This window comes from Schistocerca americana, chromosome 2, assembly GCF_021461395.2.
Source record: "Schistocerca americana isolate TAMUIC-IGC-003095 chromosome 2, iqSchAmer2.1, whole genome shotgun sequence".
Lineage (NCBI taxonomy): Eukaryota > Metazoa > Arthropoda > Insecta > Orthoptera > Acrididae > Schistocerca > Schistocerca americana.
The window spans coordinates 737893764-737906365 of NC_060120.1; the positions used below are offsets into that span (position 1 = coordinate 737893764).

General features: G+C 38.0%; 1 protein-coding gene across 6 annotated transcripts in view; it reads right to left on the reverse strand.

The window, feature by feature from the left end:
- LOC124594806 (serologically defined colon cancer antigen 8 homolog) overlaps window positions 1-12602 on the reverse strand; it is a 232612-nt gene that overhangs the window by 15830 nt on the left and 204180 nt on the right. For 2 of the 6 annotated variants that reach the window (XR_006978156.1, XM_047133238.1), the window contains exon 11: window positions 1829-1911. The exons of 2 other annotated variants lie outside the window; for them this stretch is intronic. Coding sequence is in view for 3 of the 4 variants with exons in the window: in XM_047133238.1 (XP_046989194.1) it covers window positions 1829-1911 (83 nt within the window). In the remaining variant the exon portion in view is untranslated. Of the gene's footprint in view, window positions 1-1828; window positions 1912-2176; window positions 2319-12602 lie in introns of all 6 variants that reach the window. 2 more of the 6 variants (XM_047133237.1, XM_047133236.1) reach the window with 1 other exon arrangement.

Below are 12602 nucleotides of genomic sequence, written 5' to 3' on the forward strand. Positions count from 1 at the left end.
CAATACAGCTACACTATGTGATCATAAGTATCCGGACACCTGGCTGAAAATGACTTATAAGTTCGTGGCGCCCACCATCGGTAATGCTGAAATTCAATATGGTGTTGGCCCACCCTTAGCTTTGATGATAGCTTCCATTCCCGCAGGCATACATTCAATCAGGTGCTGGAAGCTTTCTTGGGGAATGGCAGCCCATTCTTCTCGGAGTGCTGCACTGAGCAGAGGTATTGATGTCGATCGGTGAGTCCTGGTAAGAAGCTGGAGTTCCAAAACAACCCAAAGGTGTTCTATGGGATTCAGGTAGGACTCTGTGCAGGCCAGTCCATTACAGGGATGTTATTGTCATGTAACGACTCTGCCACAGGCCACGCATTATGAAGAGGTGCTGGATCGTGTTGAAAGATGCAATTGCCATCCCCGCATCGCTCTTCAAAAGTGGGAAGCAAGAAGGTGCTTAAAACATCAATGTAGGTCTGTGCTGCGATAGTGTCACGCAAAACAACAAGGGGTGCAAGTCCCCTCCATGAAAAACATGACCACAACATAACACCACTGCCTCTGAATTTTACTATTGGTACTACAGGTGTTGGCAGATGACATGCACCGGGCATTCGTCATACCAACATCCTATCATCGGATTGCTACAATGTGTACTGTGTTTTGTCACTCCACACAACATTTTTCCACTGTTAAATCACCTAATGTTTATGCTCCCTACACCAAGTAAGGCGTTGTTTGACATTTACTGGCATGATGTGTGCCTTATGAGCAGCCGCTTGACAATGAAATCCAAGTTTTCTCATCTTCCTCCCAATCATCATAGTAATCCTGCAGTGGATCCTGATGCAGTTTGGAATTCCTGTGTGATGATCTGGATAGATGTCTGCCTATCCTATTACACATTACGAGCCTCTTCAACTGTTGGCGGTCTCTGTCAGTCAACAGACGAGGTCGGCGTTTACGCTTTTGTGCTGTATGTGTCCCTTCACTATCACTATCACATTGGAAACAGAGGATCTAGGGATGTTTAGGAGTGTGGAAATCTCACTACAGACGTATGACACAAGTGACACTCAATCACTTGACAATGTTCAAAGTCTGTGAGTTCCGCGGAGCACCCCATTCTGCTCTCTCATGAAGTCTAATGACTACTGAGGTCGCTGATATGGAGTGCCTGGCAGTAGGTGGCAGCTCAATGCACCTAATATGAAAAACGTATGTTTTTGGGGGTTTCTGGATACTTTTGATCACATAGTGTAAGTTTGCGAAAAATTTGTACGAGGAAGCAAATGAAATTTATTGAACTTGTTTTTATATGTTTGTTGATTTCTTTTCTGTAAATAAATTGTCATTATATGCTCTTCTCATTTTAGTGTTCTGTGGCAACTGACTTTCTGAGAAAATGATTCCTCTTTTACACTTTGGTGTGTTACATGTAACTCCTGGTTGTTTAGAAATTACAAGATATCTATCTTTCTCTGTTATTTCCCTATTTAGATGTGAAGGGTCCATACAGTGCAATAATATTCTATTTTTAATTTCTGAAAGGCCTTAGGCTTTTCTAATATCAAATACAACACACATATTCCATATCATGGATAGCATTTATTATGAAACATTCGTAATAAATGTAGGTTATGTAATGCTTATTACTGTTTATTTCATGCCAAGAGGACTACAATTTAAGTATTAGGTTTAGCATTTCATCGCACAATCAGCCACAGATAGAATAGACTACTTAAATTGTGTACTTTAATTATTTATATTTGATCTTTATTTTTTGTGTTGCAGCTACTTTAAAATGTATTTCATCTTGTTACTCAATTACCTCTCCACTCTTCAGTCCCAAATGAGACTGCAAGTTTGTTATTTAAATAATCTATGTTACTTTGTAGCCCGGCCATCTCTTCCCTGTAAAATAAATAAATATTACACCACAAAAAATTATATTGACATAAGAAATGTGTGTGGACAGGAAACAAGCAAAGATTTTGGGGCTGGCAGTACGCTTTCTACCAAATATGTGAATGCAGACCATCTTTAACACCAATTTGTCATAACATAACCCAAACATTGACAAAGACCACATCTATTCGCAGTCAAAACAGTTCAAGGTATTTCCAAACTCTGTTGCTGTTTTCCTTAGATATTTACCACACACATTTCAGAACCTAACCTGTATTTCCTTTTCTGCTGATAGTTCATCAGAAGCACTAAGCTTAATATTTTCCTTTTGCAGCTCCTTATAGTTTTTCCACACCTGGTCAAGTTTTCCCAGTAAATTCACATTCTCCCCCTTTAATGCTGTTTTTTCTTCCCTGCAAACATGACACTTTTGTAAGCAGATAGTTTTTGTTGTTGTTCCAAATACTGAATGTTCAAAGAAAATATAACAGTGTATGCTTAAGCTACATTAGAATTTACTTTCCATGGAGTTAAAATTAATGCAACTGCTTAAAATGGACTAATAACAGATAAGACATGTTATTAAAGATTGTTATGAGAATGATGAATGATTTTGGGAGTTTTGATAACATTAAAGTTCAAGAACATTCTCATCATTTAAGGAATTTTAGTAGCTGCAACATTTTTCAATTGCACAGGAGTCAGGCAGTAATGATACAAATGTTTATCAAACCTACTAAAAGTCACAGGATACATAATGACACACCAACGTTTCAAAATTCATAATTCAGCCAACAGCTCTGCAAGAAACTTTACTGTAAGAAGATAAAAACTGGATTTTGACTGGTTTCTTGGATATCTTACAACCAGCATTAAAAGCCTAGTTAAATTTCAAATTCACCTAACCTCTCTTGCATACAACAGCAATATGGCTGCAAGAACAGCAACAACAACAGAATAAGATTTTTAAATCTTTAAGATTCCATTGCCCAGAGAGTCATGCCAATCTTTGTTCAGGGAGCTAAAAATTTTAATTATTCCATGTATTTACATTTATGAACTGTTTACCTTTATCTGTGCCAATCCAGAATTTTTTATAGGAAACCATTTTCAACACTTATACAACACAAGAAACAAAGATAATGTCATGTTGCCATCTCGTAGGCTAAAACTCTACTCCCACACAAGAAACAAAGATAATGTCATGTTGCCATCTCGTAGACTAAAACTCTACTCCCAGACTTCTCATTATACAGCTATGAAAATTCATAATACATTAAAAATGAAAACCTTTCACAGTATGGAATTAGGTTTACTGAAGATAAGATTATGCACCATCCTAGTGCAAAAAATTTATTACTCACTCATGGGATTTTTAAATGATGATGAAGATTTCTTTGTAGACTCATATACAAATTTGTAATGACTTTTGTAAATTAAGATTGTTTTTGTTTTTTGTTGGACAAACATGATCTATATTGACAAGTCTCCTGTACTTTAAACCAGTGATTTATGTTTGTAAGCCATGAGACAATAAAATTCTGATTCTGATACTTTAAGGTATTTGTCTTATCGCAAAATACAAACAGAGGAAGCAAGAAGAAACTAGTATAAGAGCATTACATTTCATTAGTATTAATAAGAAATTATATCATCAGAGGATGTCAAATATTGTGTATTAAATGTGTATTAAGCCTGGAATACAACAATAATAATCAATGGCATTTGGCTACACATGTTAGAAAAATTGAACATTCTATTATGAACGTCCTGTTTGCAACATTAATTAACACATATAAGCAGCACAACTCACACACACACACACACACGTGATTCCTGTCTTCAACCCCTGTGGCTGGAAGCAGACTAAAACTGCAACTGCACTTGGCAGGAGCAGCAGTCTGGTGTGGGTGGAGGGGGTAAGGAGGCAACATGGGACAGGGAGGGGAAGGGATAGCAGGGCAAGGGTGAGGACAGAGTAGGCTGCTAAGTGCAGTAGGGAAGTTTGGGGGGAGGGGGAGAGTGGAAAAGGAGAGAAGCAGAGAACGGGGAAAAGAACTAGCGAGTGCATTGGCAGAACAGAAGGCTGTGTAGTGCTGGAACTGGAGCAGGGAAGGAGGTAGGTAGGTGAAGATTGCCTTCTGGTCGAAAGCTTAAAATATAGCACTCTTTTCATTGTGCCTGTCTGAGATTCAATGTCTCTCCTATATGTTGAACAGCAATCTATCCATTTCACAATATTGTTGCGACATTAATTACTATCTTCTCCAGTAAATAGCAAGGAATCAGATACAGCAGAATGTGTAGTTGTTTCAACTGAATATCAACAAAGTTGCATAATTAGATATCATCAAGAACATTCATAACACAGAGACGCACCCCCCAACATACACATACACATAGGGAGAGAATTTACAACTAAAATGTTGAAATGAACGAAAGGAAGCAACATGACAAATTTCATTGTATTTCATGCTGTTCAATAAACATAACTGCCTCAACAATGAGAATTAAAATATAAAGGTGGAAAAATAAGAGGAAATAAGAAAAGGCATAATGCTGGGAAAATGTAATAACAATGAAGAATGGAAACTAAAGATATTCAACAGCTGATGTGCTGTGTTTATTCAAACAATGTACTGTCCAGACAGTGGCTTCTCAAGTAAATCAAAGGAAGAAAGACTATGGTTAAATCAGCTGGTGTTGCTGAGGTCATTAGAGATGAAACAGTAGCTAACACTGGGAAGTATAGAAGAAGGAAATCAGCTGTGTAGTTTTCACAGAAACCATTCTTGCATTTGCCTTAAGCAATTACGGAAACAACGGGATACCTACATTTGGTTGGATGAACAGAGATTTGAAACGGTGATCTTTAATGTGTGAGTCCAAAGTCTTACCACAGAGCTACTTCATCTAGTCTCTCACAAAAATCAACCTGTTTCTACTACCCAGACAATCACTAGCAGCTAACAATTTTTTACAGAAAGACACCTGAATCTAAAACAGCAGCCTTCCCTCAATCCTGAATGAACTACTTTTCCATGTTTAATCAGTCTGTCCATTATTTGTGGATGGTCACACAATCAACCTTTCAATACCTAGTGTGAACATACCTCTGGGCTGCGACAGAATGACGAAACAAACAAACTCTGAGTAAATAATTCTTGTGATAGCAAAAGTCTGTGACAACTGTGACGACTGAGTAAGTATCCAGAATGCAAGGTACTTCTACTTAACATTTCTTATACGAATGAAGTTGTACAAACAAATTCTCAGATAGTAAAGAATCAAAATGCTTCTAATTTAATGTTCAGTCTTATTTCTATAGTATATATGTGGTGTTTAGGATTCGACCCCAGGTCTCCTAAGAGCATCTGGCTAGCCAGCAGGAGACCCGGGTTTGAGTCTGTGACAGCACACAATTTCAAATTTCCCCATTGATGTAAATCAATGTTCACTTGCAGCTACCTGTTGTAATTCCTTTGTATCTTTATTTCTATCCATTTCTGTATGACAGCATGTTCTATTCAAATGAAAGACATTATGCCAGACCTTACAGTATGCACTGCTTCATGGTCAGCTTGGGAGTGTATGTGAGCATGCACCACACTATCAAGAGCTGCCTCTGTGTGCACTACACCAAGCCCTCTATTGTAATAACAGACTTTATTTATCAAATTTTTTTCAAGTGCCTGATATTCTTTGAGCCTGAAAAGCAATTATACTGTTGTTGCCATCAGGTATATATGGAGTATTTACACAGAAAGAAAACATGTATGATCCACATTGACTGAGAATGCACTTTCTTTTCTATGTGTCAGCTTGTGAGCTTTCCATTCGTGGGGCCAAAGACACCATCTCCTGCTCATGCTGTTGGTCGCTGCTGTCAAGTTCTCTTCCCTGTGTTCCTATCATGAAACTGCAAAATTCTGTTTAAGTTGCTGTTGTACTGGCTTAAGTTACTCTATAAAAGAATGTCCATGATTTATCTCTAGCTTGGGGTTCTTTCACTCTTATAAACTGATATGCAGTTGGGAGAATGGTGTACTGATCACATGCCCCTCCATATCCACATCCAGTGACATCAGTGGGCTGAGGATGACACGGCGGCCGTTCGGTACTGTTGGGCCTTCATGGCCTGTTCGGGTGGAGCTTAGTTTGGGATTCTTTTACTAATCCACTTTCTCATAAGTCCAGAATAAGACTTACAAGATGTTGTTATTTAACACCTCCTTCAGACCAACCATTCACCATTGCTCTGCATGCCTTACCATACTCTAATCGGTAAACAAAATAACTGACTGAAATACTACATAACTTCATTGGTACTGGTATTTTATTTCAACAAATACTCTTTAATGAGATTTTTAAAAAATAGGGCTTCCATTCTGAGTTTCTTTGTGTAGAACTGTATGTTACTGGACACATAAACCAAAGATAAAAATATATAAAACTACACTTCTGGACATTAGAACTACAAAATCACGAAGAAGACAGCATGCAATAAATTGGCATGAAGCATACTACATGTTTGGATATTAGCATTTCAATACAACTGAGCTAAGTAGGTGGCAGTAATGGTATCTAAAATGAGAGAGTTACACTATTTAAACTGCTGCCAGGGACACGATAAAATTCAAATACATTGTACAATATGCTTTAGACATGTATGTACCAACCAAGGTTGTGAAGAATGGTAAGGACTTTGTCTCAGAACTTAGTCTACTTTTAAATACACTTTAATAGTGCTTGTTTGCCACTCAAGGCCTTCTGTAAGTGGTTAGTAGCCATTCATTCACACCAGCAAGCACACGTGAAGCGCACATGACCACCATCTCCAGCAGCTCAGACCAGAAAGCAACTCTGACGAAGGCTCTGGCTGAAAGCTTATGTGTGTCTTTTGATTGTGGCTATCAGCAACTTAATGTGTCATCTTTATGGCAAGTAAAAATTTAATTTCTTATTGTATAAGGAAAATGTTAAATATATGTAAAAAATAGAAAGTTTTTTTTTGTAACGATTGTTTGAGAAAACTTATTGCCTCAGCTTTATACATAATGGTTATAGGAATATTCATTTGCTGGACTTTACAGTGATGTAGAAAGATAAGGGGTGAAAGAGAAGATAGAAAAGAAGGAGAAAAGAAAACTCAGTAACAGCTCACAGAAAACTGGCTTAATGTTGGACTAAAGAGGTGTTTGTAATTAGATTGTTTCTTAGGGTGTATGATGGGGCTTTAATAGAAACTGCAGGCGACCAACATGATTGAACAATAAGAGCTATAAACTGGAAAGACACAAAAAGTGCAGATAGAGGCAGAGTAAGGGTAACAGAAAAATGTGAGATAAGGAGGAGATATTGTAAAAAATATCAGTTATCAAAGATGTAAAAAACAATAATAACAAATGCACAAGGGGAAGAGAAAACTATCATACAAGATAACTGATGAAAGGACATAGAGGCAAATGAAGTGTATGGCAATGTGAGCTGAACAGCAATAGAAAAGTATGTAATGAATGAATAGGTCCCATTTGAGTTTATCTGTACTTGTCATTTAAGGTGGAGTGCGGGGCTGGAGCAGAGAGAAATATACATTATCAAATAATGTTCCTATTTTTATATTCCAGAGAATGCTCTTACCTGTAATATTTGGTATTCATAGAGTAAAAAGCCTTTGATGATTCATACTTACTAAATGTTTGCCAATGCCAAAATAATTTGTAGAACAGTTGATGGATATAGAGTACAATGTCACAGGCCACCACCTCTTTGACTGTGTATGCCTTTCCCATGTGGAATACATGATAAAAGAGCTGGTTTATAGACCAAGCCTAGCACAAGGCCAAGGCAAAAGTTTCTCACCTGACTTGTGAAACTACTTTTTGGGTTAAAAATTGCATGTTGGGAATGAGTAGATTCCCTCTTACGTGCTGTTCTGAAAGTTCTCCAAAATAACTACCTATTGAAATTCCTGCCAGATTAAAGCTGTGTGCCGGACTGAGACTCAAATTCGGGACCTTTGCCTTTCAGAGGCAAGGTACTGGCAGAATTGAAGGTGTGAGGATGGGTTGTGAGTCATGCTTGGGTAAGTCAGTTGGTAGGGCACTTGCTCGCAAAAGACAAAAGTTCCGAGTTCAAGTCATGCTTGGGTAGCTCAGTTGGTAGGGCACTTGCCCATGAAAGGAAAAGATTCCGAGTTCAAGTCTTGGTCCAGCAAACAATTTTAATCGGCCAGGAAGTTCCATATCAGCGCACACTCCCCTTCACAGTGAAAATCTCATTCTGGAGATATCCATCTATTGTTCTCACAAAATCTTCATTAGACTTTCAACCGCAGTGGAATTAAATATAAATTACAAGATGCCTATTTTGAGAATAGTCTATTTGTTCTACTATTTATTTTTCAAATTCATCAGTTCTCTGACTGCCAAGTTTATTTGTGAGCATATGCACTGTCCTGATGAAAGATGATTTGTTACCCCTTTTGCAATGCATGTCCCTTCTCATATATTTTTCAATATGTTTGTTCTGGAAGACTTTTCAACGATTTTCCAGTTATTGTTTGATACTTTGCAAGTTAATCAATAAGAAGAACTCCTTTGCATACCATGAAACACTGGCCATAATCACTGACAGACAAAATCAGTTTCACTATTTTTGATGCAGGACCCCTATCTTCCACCCAATGTTTTCACTTTTGTTTTGTTTCTGGGGCCAAATATTGGATACACATTTTCATCCATAGTAGCAAATTTGTGCATAATATCAGTTGGCTTCTTTTTAAACTGTTCCAACAACACCTACGAAATTCGTTTTTGCATTTCCTTTTGGTCAGCATTCAACATTTTCTGCATTCATGTGACACATTTTCTCTCTGTTAATTTTTTCCTGTAAAATGCATCCTAACTTTCTTCTGTGTGCCTACAATCACTACCATTTCATGTATCTTTAACTGGTATTCAGACAACTCTGTGCAGTTTGCTGATGTTTTCATCCACAGTTTTGGTTTTGGGATGTATTTTAGATGGATCATCTTCTAAAGGAGAGCAGCCATGGCTGAATCCAGCTATCTATTTACAGAAAAAGAAGGACCTGGCTCCTTATATGTCTCAAAGCTTCCCTGAATACATTTCCATTGGCAATAAACCACACCATAACAAAATTATGGATAGGTACATCCATTTAAATGAAAAGCACACAACACAACAACTTCAGACTAACCATAAAACAAAACTATCCCATAGCTCATGCTGAAAATTGAATTATGGAGCTGCACAATATGCACCAACATAAAAGCAATACAGTATTTACACCCATGTCTGTACCACATGTTGACCTTGTATTTTTCAGAGAAGCAAGCTCCAAGCCATATTCCTATTCAGTCAGCTCATCAACTGTAAACTTATGATTGTTTCTTCTCCACTTCCTGTTCTGTTGTTTTTTTTTCTTCTTCTTTTTGGTTTTCGTGCTTTTACTCACTGTCGACCTTCATTCATTATTTTTCTGGCTTACTTTATTTTTGCTGTTCCAAAAGTAATTAGTTAAGGAGAAAAAAATATAATTTTGTTTTTCAAACTGGAATCTAATGTTTTTCAGCTGTTGTTGTTGTTTTGTAGTCATTGTGGTTTTCAGTCCAAAGACTGCAGCTCTCCATGCTTCTCTGTCCTGTGCAAGCCTCTTCATCTCTGAATAACTACTGCAACGTGCAGCCTTATGAACCTGGTTACTGTATTCATCTCTTGGTCTCCCTCTACAATTTTTACACCGCCACACTTCCCTCCAGAACTAAATTGGTGACCCCTTGACATCTCAGAATTTGTCCTAACAACCAATACCTTCTAGTCAGATTGTGCCACAAGTTTCTCTTCTCTCCTCTCATTACTTTCCCAATAGCTATGTGATCTACCCATCTAACCTTCAGTATTCTTCTCCAGCACCACACTGCAAAAGCTTCTACTCTTTTCTTGTCTAAACAGTTTATCATCCATGTTTCACTTCCATGCATGGCTACACTCCATACAAATACTTTCAGAAAAGACCTCCTGGCACTTATATCTGTACTCAGTGTTAACGAATTTCCCTTCTTCAGAAAAGCTTTTCTTGCTACTCCCATCTATATTTTATATCCTCTCTACTTCATCCATCATCAGTTATTTTGCTACCCAAATAGCAAAACTTGTCCACTACTTTCCCTCAGCATAAACTGATTTAATTAGACTACAGTCCATTATCATCATTTTGCTTTTGTTGATGTTCAACTTATATCTTCCTTTCAAGGCACTGTCCATTCCATTCACCTGCTTTTCCAAGTAATTTGCTGTCTCTGACAGAATTAAAATGTCATTGGCAAACCTCAAAGTTTTTATTTATTCTCCACGGACTTTAATTCCTACTCCATTTTTTCTTTTATTTCCTTTACTGCTTGTTCAGTGTACAAGTTGAATAACATTGGAGATAGGCTACAACCCTGTCTCATTCCCTTCTCAACCACTGCTTCCCTTTCACACGCCTTGACTCTGTCTGTATCTGTACAAATTGTAAATAGCCTTTTGCTCCCTGTATTTTATCTCTGCCACCTCCAGAATTTCAATGAGAGTACTCCTATTAACATTGTCAAAAGCTTTCTCTAAGTCCATAAATGATGTAGGTTTGCTTTTCCTTAATCTATCTTCTTAGATAAGTCATAGGGTAAGTATTGCCTTGCGTATTTCTACATTTCTCCAGAATCTAAACTGATCTTCCACAAGGTCGGCTTCTACCATTCTTCTAGTCTTCTGTAAAGAATTCATGTTAGTATTCTGCATAAATGACTTATTAAACTGATAGTTCAGTAATTTTCACACCTGTCAGCACTTGCTTTCTTTGAAATTGACATTCTTATATTCTTCTTGAAGTCTGAGGATATTTTGCCTGTCTTACGCATCCTGCTGATCAGATGGAGGAGTTTTGTCATGTCTGGTTCTCCCAAGGCTATCAGTAGTTCTAATGGAATGTTGTCTACTCCTGGTGCCTTGATTTGACTTAGGTCTTTCAGTTCTCCGTTAAATTCTTCACCCAACATTTTATCTCCTATCCCACGTATATCTACGCCCTCTTCAATTTCTATAATATCACTCTAAAGTACATCTCACTTGTACAGACCCTCTATATACTCCTTACCCTTCAGCATTCCCTTCTTTACTTAGGGCTGGTTTTCCATCTGAGCTCTTGATATTCATACACGTGGTTCTCTTCTCTCCAAAGATCTCTTTCATTTCCCCTAGCGATATATGCCTTATAAATCCTTACATTTGTCTTCTAGCCATTCCTGCTTAACCATTATGCACTTCCTATCAATCTCATTTTGTAGACGTTCGTATCCCCCTTCTCCTGCTTCATTTACTGCATTTTTATACTTTTGCCTATCATGAATTAAAGCCAGTATCTTTTCTGTTACCCACGGATTTCTATCCATTCTTCTTCTACTACTGTATTCCTTTCCCCTGTTCTTGTTAATTGATCCCTAATGCTCCCTCTGAAACTCTCTACAACCTCTGGTTCTTTCAGATTATCCAAATCCCATCTCCTTAAATTCCTACTTTTTTCCAATTTCTTCAATTTCAATCTACAATTCATAACCAATAAATTTTGGTCAGAGTTCACCTCTGCCCCTGGAAATGTCTTACAGTTTTAAAATCTGGTTCCAGAATCTCTGTTTTACCTTTATACAATCAATCTGAAGCCTTCCAGTGTCTCCAGGTCTCTTCCACATATACAACCATCTTTCTTGATTCTTAAAGTAACTAATAGTGATGATTAAATTATGCTCTGTGCAAAATTCTACCAGGTGGCTTCCTCTTTCATTCCTTTCACTGACTGAAAATGATGAAAAAAGGTCCTATGAATGTGTGTGTGGAAATGGATGGTGTGTGTGCAATGTCAACAAATCGTCCCAGAACACAGTACATAGCTGCATCGCATCAACATCACAACAGGTGTTCAAATTGGCCTCCATAGGATTGCAGATAATAGGGGTAGTAGCGGGAGTCATGTAAGAAATGCATAATTGTACTTTGGCTTAGACCTTGTTGGTGAGCCACTTGTCTGGAGCTTGTACTAGGGTTTGTCTCAATAGCCTATGGAACCCGGTCCTCCAAATCTGGTGAAAACACAGTCCACCATCTCCCTGCACGTTCATCTGTCTGAAAGGAGCCATGATTACACAAGTGCCCAAAAAGGGCTTGAAATGTAGTGTGATGTGGTTGGTGTCTGTGGGGGCACTTGTTTTGGTATAACCACGTTGTCTCTCAACAGTTTCCAATTGCTCGGCTGTACACGAATACCATCTGTTTGTTCCTGGCTTACAGTAGACTGCACCAATAACACAGCCCGCAAAACACTTGGTCAGAGGAATTGTTGTTCCTCAGTGCCATTTACTGTGGCAACGATGTATTCCGGGTTCATGTTCATAGCATCTTTCTTCCTCCATTTCCAGTCAGGAATCCGTACCTGCAGGTTGTTGGTTTCATTAACGTTCACCTTGTATGATGATTTACGTAGAATATTCTGGTTGTGAAAGATAGAGGAATGTGAATGGGCCTTATAATATTTAGATGCTCCTGATTTAGAAATCCCATGTACAGCGAAGGCACCTGCAGCAGGAAACCGCCAATATTGCACGCCAGTCATGTGAACTTCTATAGCAGGAAAATGTAAGG